This window comes from Lithobates pipiens, unplaced genomic scaffold (genome assembly GCF_037356315.1).
Source record: "Lithobates pipiens isolate NorthernLeopardFrog02 unplaced genomic scaffold, aLitPip1_a1.2 Scaffold_3, whole genome shotgun sequence".
NCBI lineage: Eukaryota > Metazoa > Chordata > Amphibia > Anura > Ranidae > Lithobates > Lithobates pipiens.
This window is the reverse complement of record NW_027507790.1, coordinates 17283984-17297604: the sequence shown is the minus strand read 5'-3', so window position 1 is coordinate 17297604 and position 13621 is coordinate 17283984. Positions and strand designations below refer to the sequence as shown.

Genomic DNA, 13621 nt, shown 5'->3' with positions numbered 1-13621 from the left:
AACTTACAACATTTTTAGGGGATCAAATATATATTTTCCCCATTGTATTTACTATAATTACTTTGCTTATATACCTCTTTCTGTACTTTTTATGAAGACCGTGGTAATAAGTAAGCATTATTGTAGAATAGAGGTTGGGAGATAAAATGTAGAGTAACAAAAAAATTATTTTCAAATGTTAAAACTAAGCTAGGTTGTCCTAAAGAATCGGTCGAGGAATGTTGTACCTTTTTAATATATACTGTTTGATTTATTAGAGTTTGTGTATTCACCCAAGTGCTGTTTCTTCTTCCTCGAAAACCCTTAGTTTTAGGCTGAAGCCAAGCTATTGGTGTACTTTGCTAAACCAATATGTAATTATGTGCTTTATGTGAAGTAAAAAATATTGAAAGTTGTATTTAACAGTGCTTGGATATTTAATTTTACCTGGATATTTATTCTTTCTATTCTAGGTGAGCTGCCGCTTTCCCTTGCGGCTTGCACCAGCCAGCCTGACATAGTACACTATCTGACGGAGAATGCTCACAAGAAGGCAGATCTGCGTCGTCAGGACTCCAAGGGCAATACTGTTTTGCATGCATTGGTTGCTATTGCTGACAACACTCGAGAGAATACAAAATTTGTCACCAAAATGTATGACCTTCTTGTTATCAAGTGTGCCAAACTGTATCCCGAAAGTAGCCTGGAGGCAATACTGAACAATGATGGTATTTCCCCTCTAATGATGGCTGCAAAGCTTGGAAAAATAGGGGTGAGTATGTCACTTGGTAACCATGTAGGGTTTGGGTATGTTACTTTTTTAGTTTTAGTAGGGGGGAACAGTTATAACAGGTTTTTTTTCTCTCATGTCCCATTGGGTAGACTTCTTATTTTCTGTGCTGGAGAGATTATGGTTTATTGGCCTTGTGCCCCAGTTGGAGAGATCTACCCTCACTTCCTGTCCTGGTGGCAATTGAGGGTGCTGCTATTGTGAGTGGATATTTTAGATCGGGGCTGGGTAGTTTTAGATTAGCGAAGTTAGAGTGTGTTACTTTTTTTTGAAAAGCATACTTTCCTTAAAGACGTAACTAAACCACATAACATTTCTAGCATCTACAGAAAATACCTGCTTGTCTTGCAAGAAAAGCAGTGCCCTTGCTATTTCCTGTGAGATGAACTGGAATCGAAACAATCTGATATAAACTACTAATCCCATCAGCCTACATATAATACAGATGAACAAAGAGAGACATATTATTAAAAGTCCAGCCTGTGGAATCTTTGGTCCCTTCCATAGCTACAACGGATGAGACAGCATGGTTTCCCTTGTACGGAATGTGTTATTCAGAGGATTACCAGTTGAAAAAATTACTTTCCTTTGTTAGGCTTTAAATCTAGTCACCACATCTAAGAACTAGTAAACCGCAATACGTTACATTGTTATGCCTGGGTTTAAATATATTTTAAAACTAGCATACTGGCATAACAGCTAGGCAACAACGATTATCACAAGGAAGCAAGTAGTGGCATCCCCATTATTTTTTTACGCATAATTAATACATATTTATATTCAGTAGCCATGTATCATTGAAAATAACTCAAAAACCCACGGCTGCAAAATGGTATAATAAAAAAAAAAAAAAAACTTCCCTATTTGGTACTTTGCTGACCTCTTGTGGTACTTGTGAAGATTACATACTAAATACAGATTTGGATTTGTGAAAGTAGAATAGATGGCATGCAGTTGTATAGTGAATTTACATATACATTCTGGCCATTATTAGCTTGGGTAGGCAGTTTTTACCCATGTTACTTACAAAATGTCATGCCAATGAAACAGAAGTCATTTTATTTATTTTTTTTCAATTCGTTTTTATTAAGAGTTTTAACAGAAAGATTAACAGGCGTAATAGCATATAAAGCATATACTGAACATACAAAGGGTAGGGTGATACAATGAACAATATGATATGCATATATGTGAGGGTAGTAAAGTATCCATTTTACTTTGTAGAAGCAAAAGAAATTTACCTTTTTATTATGTAGCTCAATATATTCATTAAGAGCAGAAAGAAGGAGAAAAGAAAGAAAAAGGAAGATGAAAAGATAAGATGAGTTGGAAAGGAGGAGAGATGTGAGAGAGCATCGGAGATGAATTAGTAAACTAGGGAGTGGATGAGCAAGGAGGAAACCCACAAAGAGAGTTACCACTATGTTCGTCACTAAGCTGGTAATATTTGGATTGTATTCGTAATCAGCATTATATAAAAAGATCTGTTCCAACATCAGTTCATTGTAGACCAATCAACCCAAATCTGCCACTGGTTATCAAAGCTTACCCTAGACCCGTTCTTATCAGCTAACAAGGATTCTAGCTTGTAGTTTTGTCTAGTGATATCAAGGACCTCTGAAACATTAGATCGATCAGATTTCCAGTTTTTGGTGATCACTAGCCTGGCCGCTAGTAGCAGATGAGTGATCACTGTACGGCAATGGGGAGGAAAGTTCTCAATACCTAGGTTCAGAACCGCCAATTCGGGACTTAAAGGTGTTAAAATCCCTGAGATGCGCGAAACACACCGGAACATACTACCCCAGAAACTGAGGAGGTGCTTGCAGAACCAGAACATATGTGAGATGTTGGCAATCTCACCGCAACCTCTCCAACACGGGAGAGTTGGAGGGTGAGATTTTTGCCATAAGATACGGCGTCAAATACCATCTCAGGGCTATTTTCTGTGAAAGCTCCCAGTGATTCACGCACCTCGAAGATCTATATATAGTTTGGAATGCTTTTTGCCACTCAGAAGGAGTGAAATTTTTGTTGAAGTCTAACGACCATTTGATGTAGGGACCGGAATTAGTGAAAGTAGATTTGTCCTGAAACTTAGAGTAGAAAAGGGAGATTCCTTTAGAAGGAGAAGGGGATGTAGTATAGAATTGCCATATTTTATCAAGGATGTAAATGTGAACTCGAGAGGGCCCCAGGGATTTGAGAAGGTGCGTTGCTTGCAAGTATCCATAGTGATCTCTAGGGAGCAGTGTAAATTCTTTCCGCAGTGATTCGAAAGATTTAGGGTAGTCGTCCTGGTAAAGATCAGTGATATAGGAAATACCTCTAGCTTTCCATTCTGAGTAGTTTGTGTCCGGAATTATGTGGTGTAAGATTTCTATGGGTACAGGGACCCCTATAGTGTCAGAAGATGTTTCCGACAGCTTGTGTAAATCCCTCCAAGCTAGTAACGAGGCCTGCAAAGTGAGTGGGAAGTGGTATAAAGAGAAGGGCCTCCATTTGTCCAATAGTAGGAATAAACGTAGATCTTTTGTTGGGCTAAGGGCCTGCTCCATGCCGCACCAGAGAATATCTGGCGAAGGAGAGAGCCAATATTTGAGCGAAGTAAGTATGGCCGCTCTGTGATCTTTTAGGTCAATCAAACCCATTCCTCCCACTGATCTATGTTTGACCAGAAGACGCTTAGAGCATCTGGGTCGTTTATTTCTCCAGATATATCGTCTAAGAATGGCATTTAGCGCCTTTAAATGGGTATTTTTGAGTGGGATGGGCAATGTACGAAATATGTACAAAATTTGAAGGAGTAGTAACATTTTGAAGGACGCTAACCTTCCAGACCAGGTAAGTTCCGTTTTAGCAAGTCTGTGTTTCCTTTTCTAATTTGGTGATTAAGGGTGTATAATTAGCATCCGATAGTTTGAGTGGGTCATCCGTAATTTGTAGCCCCAAGTAGGGGAGACTGGACTCCGTCCATGAGTAGGGAAAGCTATTTTGTAGCTTAAGCTTAAGTTGAGGGGTAAGGTTAAGGCCTAAGATAAGGGATTTTGTGAAGTTAACCTTATAGTAAGATATGCAGCTAAAATGATTGAGTATGGAGTGGGCCTGTGAAAGAGAGGTTTCTGGGGAGGATAAGAAAAGAATGATGTCGTCCGCAAAGAGACTTATGTTATGGGGTTTGTCTGCAAACAGAAAACCTGGTATATCAGGATGGGATCAAATTTTTTCTGCAAGGGGTTCTATGAGGAGGTTGAAAATAGAGGGGGAAAGGGGGCAACCTTGCCTAGTCCCATTGGAAATAGGGAAAGGGGAGGAAAGCATATTAGACGTGTAAACCTGGACACAGGGGGAGGAATATAAAGCTAAAACCGCAGACAAAATGGGGCCCGAAAACCCAAATCTACCGAGCGTCTGGGACATGTATCCTGTCGAATGCCTTCTCCGCGTCCAAAGATAACAGCAGAGAAGGCATCCGACAGGATTTGGCACAGTGCAAAACATTAACAACCCTCCTTGTGGCATCATATGCCTGCCGTCCCTTTGTAAAGCCCGTCTGCTCCGGCCCGACCAGGGACGGAAGTATAGGAAGGAGCCTGTAGGATAAAATTTTAGCATACAATTTCACATCGGTATTTAGTAGGGAAATAGGCCTAAAATTGGCTGGAGTGGTGGGGTCTTTCCCAGGTTTCGGGATGGTAACTATAAACGCCTTGAGCATTTCCGAGGGAAACGAGGCAGAGGACACCGCTGCAGAGTAGACTTCCCTCAGGGCCGGGGACAGTGTTTGAGAAAAGATTTTATAATAACAATTTGGAAGGCCATCAGGGCCTGGGGATTTCCCGCTTGGGAGGGTCCTAGCGACCTGTCGAATCTCAGGCTCCGTGATGGGCGAGTTGAGGACTTCTAATTGATCTTGTGTCAGGGTGGGAAGGGAGATATCAGCAAAAAATTGTTGGATGTCAATCTCGGTGGGCTGTGGGGTGGTTGGGTCATTTTTAAGATTATATAAGGAGGAGTAGTAATCTGCAAAAGAATTCGCAATGTCCATGGGGTTATACAATTTACTATTATCTTTTTTGCAGATTAGAAAGGGCATGTTGGATTTAGTTTTGTGCTCTTTTAATCTCCAGGCCAGTAAGTTACCAGCCCTATTGCCGGACGAGTAGTGTGACAATTTCAAGTATTGGACATGTTTGTCATATTGCTCTAGCAATAGGAGCCTGAGATCCGAACGAAGTTTGTTCAATGTATTCATTGTTTTAGAGTCCTTACTAGCTTTATTTTGGGTCTCTAGTTGCTTGATATCAGATAAAAGGGAATCCATCTTTTGTGTCCTCTGCCTTTTAACCCGTGAGCTCAGTTGAATTAAAATGCCCCTTATATAAGCCTTATGGGCAAACCACATAGTGAAGGGATTAGACACTGAGTTGTTATTAAAAGCAAAATATTCTTGTAGTTGCTTAGTTATGTAAGCGACATGCTGTGGTTGTTGCAGAAGGTGAGAGTTGGCACGCCAGACACTTGCAAACGTCGTAGGGCGTTTCCCGTCCACTGTGATGGACACGGGAGCGTGATCTGACCAGGTAATGTCGTGGATGATCGATGATGATGATATTCTTTGTAGAAGTAGTTTATCAGTCAGGATTAAATCAATCCGGGAGTACGAGTTGTGTCTAGAAGAATGGTAGGAATAGTCCCTTTCATTAGAGTGTTGGCAGCGGCAAACATCATATAGTTCTTCAGTGTGGAGTAGAGGCTGTAAAGTAGGTAAAGGGCGTTTCGAAGTCGAAGTTGTGTCAATTTTAGAGTCAGGTGAGACATTGAAATCTCCGCAGACTATCAAGTCACCTTTTTTAAGTAGGTCGATTTTGTGAAGGAGTTTTTTCAAGAATCTCAGTTGATGGGTGTTAGGTGCATACACGTTAACTATTGTGGAAAGTCTATGGTTGAAGGTGCCCACTATAATCAGGTAACGCCCTTCAGGGTCAGCGTATGTCTCCTGCAGCGAGAAAATTACCGAGTCTTTTATAGCAATTAAAACTCCTTTCCTTTTTGTGGAAAAGGAGGCCCGGAAGATATGTGGGAATCTATGATGTTTGAAAATGGGTTCACAGGAAGATGCCCAGTGTGACTCCTGAACACACAGTACATCGGATCTTGGCTTCAGAGCTTCTTTCCATAGCGAGGCACGCTTGGCGGGGTGGTTCAGGCCCCGAACATTAAAGTTATTGTAATTGACATGGGTCAACATAAAAAAATTGTCGAACAGAGTACCTTAAGGCAGGGGTCATCAACCCCCGGTCCGCGGCCCACTACCGGGCCGTATCGTCTTTGCAGCCGGGCCGTGGCAGGCTGTAAGGCACCGGTGGATCAGAGAGGAAAGTGGGCGGGCGAATAAGAGAAGCGGGCTGGTGAGCAGAGATGACATCTCTCTCCGCCCGCCTAGCATCCCCGGTCTTCTGCCCTCACAGCATAGAGAATGTCGGAGGTGCGGCGGGGAGCAGAGAGATGACATCATCTCTCACTGCCCACCCCGCACCTCTGCTCTCCTGCCCTCATTTAAGAAAGACCACTGAACCAGTGTCACCTATGCAGTGACAATCCTCATCTGGTGGCACTGGTGGGTGCTGTGGCAAGTGGCATTCCTTAACTGGGGACAGGCAGGTGATGTGGCAAGTGGCATTCCTCAACTGGTGGCAGGCAGTGTGGCAAGTGGCATTCCTCAACTGGTGGCAGGCAGCGTGGCAAGTGGCATTCCTCAACTGGTGGCAGGCAAGCATGGCAAGTGGCATTCCCCATCTGGTGGCCCAGGCAGGTGACGTGGCAAGTGGCATTCCTCATCTGGTGGCAGAGGCAGGTGATGTGGCAAGTGGCATTTCTCATCTGGTGGCAGGCGACATGGAAAGTGACACACTCAGGGCTCCCACTGATTCTGCATTATGGCGAGTTGAACTATTTAATTCATATTACAATGTAATATAAGAAATAATGCGCTTCAATCATTCTGACACCATACCAACCATGGTGCCATGATGATTGAAGTACCAACAGCTGAACACCAGCTATTGCCCGATAAATTGCCAGCAAAATTCGCTTAACCCCCCCCCCCCCCCCCACGTGTGTGCGTACATCACCCCCAGTCCCTCGCCGGGCCTTGGCACAATTTTCTTCCACGCAGCCGGTCCCCAGTGCCAAAAAGGTTGGGGACCACTGCCTTAAGGAATCCATACTTGCTCCAGGAAGTCCCAGGTCGGCTGGGTGGGAATGTGGATGCAGAGTAGACCATGCTCTTAGGAAATCGTCCTCATCCATCTCCGAGGGGTGGAGTGAAAAAACATAAAGAATAAACATTAGAGAAATAAAAGTCAAAAGAGAGCCAATAATCAAGTGGCAAAGAAATAAAAAGGTAGATTCCGTCCGGAATCTGGTGGCAGGTGAACTGCACATTTGTAACAGGGAGACTCACGGGCTGAGAGCTCCAAAGCAAAAGGGATCTTGTCAATCAACTTATTAGACTAAGACAATTGGTATGGTCGAGGCAATTATTTGTCAGATTTCTTGGAATGTCTCTTGCGAGATACCACTTGCCATTCATCACTAATGTTCAACTCCGAGGCAGCAGGAGTAGTATCTGGGACCGGAAGGATATCCCACGTGCGAAGTAGTGCCAAGCCTTCGGCTAAGGTGGAGATTACCGAAGCCTTGCCTTCTCTTGTAATAATAAGCTTGGTTGGATACCCCCATCTATACAGGATGTTATGGTTCCTAAGTGCCTTAGTGATTGACAAGAGAGATTTGCGTTTTTGCATGGTATACTGCGAAAGATCCGCAAACAGCTGGATGGTGGAATATTGCGCTGGAAGGTTGGAATTTTTGCGATAAGCCGCCATGAGGCGTTCTTTTACATGATAGAAATGCACCCTCATCAAAACATCCCTGGGGGTGTTGTCTGGGAGATGGGATGGTTTAGGCAGACGATGAATCCGGTCAATAACCAGTTCGGTATCTGATGTTGACGGTAAAAATGCTAGTATGAGATCCCTGGCATATTGATGAAGGTGGGCAGGGAGGACATTTTCAGGCACTCCTCTTAGTTTAACATTGTTCCTGCGAGATCTGTCCTCGAGGTCGGCGAGTTTAGATTTAAGCCAGGTCACTTCATCTGCCTGTTCATTGTGAGAGTCTACCAAATTGTTATAAGAGGACGCATATTCGCCCATCTTTTTTTCCACGTGGTCAACCCTTCCTCCCAATTCATGCACTTCTGATTTGAAATTTCTCTCACACTCCATTTAAATCTGAATGTAATGAACCGCGGAGGGAAATTAACATATCTTTTAAGGTAGTGTCTGAGATAGGCTGATTTGTAGTAAGGAAGGAGTTAATGGTGTCAGCCAGTTCCCTCGTGTCATCCAAAGAGCCCTGCTGTGCACTGACCTTATCATCCGATGGATCCGCCGTCAAACGGGGTCTCGATTTTAGCTGGGCTACTGGAAAGAGGAGTTGAGGCTGCAGGAGAGTGCCGCTGTGAGTCTCTGTCCGAGCCCGGGCTCAGCGTCTCCGGAGGTGATCTGCCAGCGGGGGGACGGGGATTCGCCGCCGGCGCCATCTTGGACGTCGCGGCCTATGGTGGTAAAGAAACCCTGAAGTTTCCTCGGTTGTGAAGCGTTGCTTCGTTTGCGGGTCATCCTCGGAGATCGAGCGGAGGTTTAGCTCTGCGATCCTGTAGATTAGGGTGATATTCGCTGCCTCGGAATGTGCTTTTCCCCTATGCTGGAGCAGAGCTCTCAAGTCAGGCGTCCATTCCGCTACGTGCTGGCCACGCCCCCCCCGAAACAGAAGTCATTTAAAAAAAAATAAGTTAAGCCATATTAATTGCAGACAGTCATAACTGGGCTGCTGCACATCATTTATAGTTAACTGCTTCAATATGGGGCACTTTTACCCTCTTCCTGCCCAGGCCAATTTTCAGCTTTCAGCGCTTTCACACTTTGCATGACAATTGCGCAGTCATGCAACACTGTACACAAATAACATTTTTATAATTTATTTCACACAAAAAGATCAATCACCGCTGGTTTTTAAATTTTTTGCTAAACAAATGAAAAATGTGAAAATACATTTTTTTTTCCCTTAGTTTCTGCCAGAAAACTTTGTAAAGTAGTAATTTTTCTTTCACTGAACAGTGGAAAAATATAGATCTATAGAGAATATACAATAGAAATCGCAATAGAAAAAAGAAAATCGTATAAACCATGAAGACAAGAAGGGGGGAAAGGTTGGGGGAGAAGGGGTGGGGGGCTTTCCTGGGGGGCATTAATGAATGTGCTTCTCCCGGGTTACAGTACAAGCAGGAAGGGTAGGTGGGCAGTTGGCCACTGACGTCACTCATGGCCATACTAGGGTTGCATTAGTCTACAGTGTTGCTTTCAAAGAGGTCACATCCCTCATCAGAGAAGGCAAATGTTCCAAACTATCCACGTCTTATTGTAGCGTTCACTTTGATGGTGGGCCGTGAGGGTAAGAGCCTCAATTTTACTGATTTCCTCCACTTTTTTGAACCGCGGGCCTATGGATGGTTTGTTGTGTGGATTTCCAGCATAGAGGAATGCACGCCTTGGGCGCGTCGAGAAGATGGCGGATTATTTATCTTATAGGTTTTGATCGGAATGTTTGAGGCGTGAAGCAGGAAGAATGCCTGTGTGCTGGATTGTCTTCCAGAACTGCGCCAGCTTGGGACAGGGCCAGAAGATGTGTAAAAGTGTTCCCCGGTCCTTGTGGCACCTCCAGCAGCGGTCCGAGGATGAGGGGAAGAACTTTTGTAGTTTTGTGGGAGTATTGTATCATCTGGTGACAATTTTAAAATTTGTTTCCTGTATCCTCGTACATATGAAGGATTTATTAGTGAAGTGGAGAATTTTTCCTTTTTGGTGTGAGGTAAGTGTAAGCTGTAGATCCTTCTCCCATGTACTGAGACATCGCAGTTGGTAGCTATCAAGAATTGATAGGTGGCCAAGAGGGTGTGCGCCATGGTGCCCTTTTCTGAACAGAAATTGTTGAGAGTGGTAAGGGTTTGGCAGAAGCTGCCCACGAGAGGTAAAGTCTCAAAGAAATGGTTAATTTAAAGGGTCCTCCAGTGGTCCAAACTAAACAAACTGTCTGGGTTTGTGAGCTCAGATAGAGATGGCCATCTACTGTGAGTATGGAAATGAGATGCTTGGAAATGAGCAGTATTCATCAGGCAAAGAAAGGCAGGATCCTGAGATCCTGGGGAAAATAGTGGGTTTCCAGGTATCAGGTAAAGTGGGAAACGGGCTGATGTAAGAGGTTCAGGTGAAAAGGGATGAGAAAATCAGACTAGTTAGACCCACCAAAGGGTGGTTTTTCATAGTGTGTGGCAGCGATTGGGTACACCATGGTGCTCTGTCTAGTGGTATGGTGCACTGGGATTGTTCCAGGTGGGGTCACACTTTAGTAGCCTGGTGGCAATTCCAGTCAATAACTCTGGTTAAGGGAGTTGCCTCCGTATGATTTGGGTAGGGAAAGCTGTCGTCTGTTCAGTCTTGGTCATTTATGTGCCCAGATAAAGTCGGAGAACAAGGCCTGTACTTAGTTAAAGTAGTTAGAGGGTATATGGATCGGCAGGGCTTGGAGGAGGTACAGGAATTTGGAAAGAATGCTCATCTTGAGAATATTACATCTGCCGAACCATGAATATAGGCCTGTGTTAAGCAGTTCCCAAATGGTTTTCAGCAGTGGTGAGAAGTTCAGGGCCAAAATTTGGGACAATTTAGGGAGATGTTCCTAGATATTTCAGAGCTAGTTTTGTCCATTTTAAATTTAAAACTAGACTGGAGGTGTTCAAGATGGGTCTGTGTTATACCCACTCCCATCACTTCGGATTTGGTGAAGCTAATCTTCAAGTTCGACATGGATCCGTACTTTTGAAATTCGCGGAGAAGATTGGGGAGCACGATTGCAGGGTCTGTGAGCGAGAACAGCATGTCGCCCGCGTACGCAGAGACCTTCTGAGTGTCACTGATCACCATCCCGTTATGTCCGCATATAAGCATAAAGTACACAGGAAGGGTTCCAGTGACAGGGCGAAGAGGAGTGGCAACACTGGATATCCCTATCGCGTCCCAGACGTGATCGTGAAGGCTTCTGACAGGACTCTGTTAGCTCTAACTCGAGCCGAAACATCCAAGTAAAGTGTAGTTCTCAAGTTAAAAATAGCGTTGCCGAACTCCGTATATCTTAGGACAGAAGACACGAATTGCCAGTCCACCCTGTAAAAGGCCTTCTCTGCGTGCGTACTCAGGAACATGCAGGGAGTACAGTTCCTATTGACCACATGTAGCAGGTTCGGGACTTTGATCATGTTGTCCCTGGCCTCATGAGTCAGAACAAAGCCAACGTGATCCAATGAGATCGGCCAGTAACTTCCGGAAGAGGCAGGATCTTTAGCTTCTTTGGGAATTACTGCTATGTGTGCTGAAAGAGTGTCATGTGGGAATGTTGTATTGGATCCTAGGGCATTAAAAAATTTGTGCATGAATTTACAGAGGCATGGCAGCAGGGTTTTGTAGTATTGAATGGTAAGCCCATCTGGACCTGGAGCTTTCCCTAATTTAGTGGTTCCTATCGCGTATAGAATCTCATCGAATGTAATAGGTTCATCCAGTAGTCTGCATATCTCAGAAGGTAATTTTGGCATTTGAGAGTTGGCTAAGTAGTCTGCCACTTGTTTCTATGAGTCCTTCTGAAGGTTATATAGAGATGCATAGAACCCTTGAAATTCTCTCGCTATGTGTTTGGGTAGTGTAACTCTCTGAGGGTGACATTGTGTGGTATGTAGTTCGCAAGCATCTGTTCTCTCAGTGATCTGGCCAGGAGCTTACCGCATTTGTTGCTGGATTCATAAGATATCTTCCAGCAAACCTGTATTGCCACTTTGGCTTTGAAATGCAACAGGTCAGTGATTTTTTTTTTATTTTTTTTTTATTTTTTTAATAAAGAGTTCTGTCTTTAAAGATGGTGAAGGGGGGGGGGGGGGGGGAGGGTGGTGTTATGTCGGGCTTCCAGCGTACTTAATTCGCTGAGAAGGGAGGTCAGCTGCGAAGTGCGTTGTTTTTTGATGCGTGACCCGTGTTTAATGAGCACTCTGCGGATTACCGCTTTGTGTGCTTCCCACACAATGCCGTGGTCACTATCTAGTGTGTCATTAATCTGACAGTAACAGTCAAGTTCTCTGGTAACATCTTTGAGCACTACTTCATCTTGTAGGAGGCTTTCGTTCAACCTCCAGGTTCTTGTTCTAGAGTTGGAGATATCGGACACTGCATAGGACAGTAAGATCGGGGCGTGGTCCAACCACGTGATAAATCAGATGGAGGCGCCTCGGACTGAATGTAGTTGGGAGTGGGGGATTAGGAAATAGTCAATCCTAGAGTATTGTTTGTGAGGCGAGGAGTAGAAAGTGTAATCTTTTTCAGAGGGGTGAAGGAGACGCAAAGCATCTATTAGTTGTGCCTTGTGCAGAGATCACGCAATTCGTTTCCCAGGGCCAGGAGGTAACGAGGAGCATCCTGAAGAAGTGTCCTCAGAAGGGATCAAAGGGGCATTGAAGTCGCCCACAAGTATTAGTTGGCCTCTTGGAAACTTGAGCAGTGAGTCTAGGGTCTTGTTGATTAAAAAGGTCTTGGTGGGTATTGGGAGCATAGATGTTCGCCAGAGTAACCTTGAAGTCGCCAACCGCGCCCCTGAGAAACAAGAATTGTCGTCCTGGATCTGCTTTTATGTCCACACAACTCCATGGTACAGCTCTTGAAATTAGTATAGATACGCCACGTGACTTAGTGGCCGCGTTGGTGGAATAATATACCACCGTAAAGAATTCATTTTTCAGAACAGGTAGCTCTCTAAAATGAGTTTCCTGAATGAAAGCAGCATCTCTGTCTCAGGGCGACGCAAGTCTTGCAGTAACATGCGTCTCTCTTTAGGGACATTACGGTCCTCTGCATTTAGCGAGAGCACATTCAGCACCTCCATAGCCCCTAGGTAAAAAGGGGGAAGGGAAGGAGAGGAAGGGCGAGAAGGGGAGGAGAGATGTAAGAAAGGGAGAGCGAAAGAAAAAGAGGAGAAGGGGAGGAGAGATGAAAGAAAGGGAGAGCGAAAGAAAAAGAGGAGAAGGGGAGGAGAGATGAAAGAAAGGGAGAGCGAAAGAAAAAGAGGAGAGAGGCAGAGGAGCCCGAGAGGCAGGAGAGAGTGTAGGGATAAAAGTACAGGAGAGGAGAAATGCCCCTGAAAATGGTGGTCCCTGAGAGAAGTCAAGAGAGCAGGTCACTGCTAAGAGGAGCAACCTGAGAAGGAGAAAAGAAAACTACAAAACTAAAATGGTAGCAAAATAATGCTAACACGCTCTCCAGTTCTAAACTCGCGTTCAAGCGCAGGCCTATTAGGGAATGTGGTTAGAAATAGCCCGGAGGGGACTTGCTGGCCACCCTGACTATAGTGAGAAAATGTGAATTACACAGGAACAGGTAAAACTGGCATGTGTGAGTAGAAAACAAGCGTTACATAGAATACACAGGTTGAAATGAATGATAACCATAGGAAACGAGAAATCCCCCTATGATTTACAGATACCTCTGGTCCCTACCCTAGATATCGAGGTATAGGGCCACTTGCTAGCAGGAGTTGCCTGAGAGCGGAGGGTGCAGAATCCACCGGAGCAAATGAGGACCCTCCCATACCGCACTCCCGTCTAGCCCTTGGGATCAGGCCCCACCACCTTTCCGTGGGGGGGCCCTGCAGAAGAAGGCAAGATAATGACGTTGATAGCAGCTGTTG

At 44.6% G+C, this 13621-nt stretch overlaps 1 protein-coding gene across 2 annotated transcripts in view; it reads left to right on the top strand.

The window, feature by feature from the left end:
- Nucleotides 1-13621, top strand: part of TRPV4 (transient receptor potential cation channel subfamily V member 4) — a 166848-nt gene that overhangs the window by 78880 nt on the left and 74347 nt on the right. For both annotated transcript variants that reach the window (XM_077461329.1, XM_077461328.1), the window contains exon 6: nt 453-751. In XM_077461329.1, the coding sequence (XP_077317455.1) occupies nt 453-751 (299 nt within the window). The remainder of the gene's footprint in view (nt 1-452; nt 752-13621) is intronic.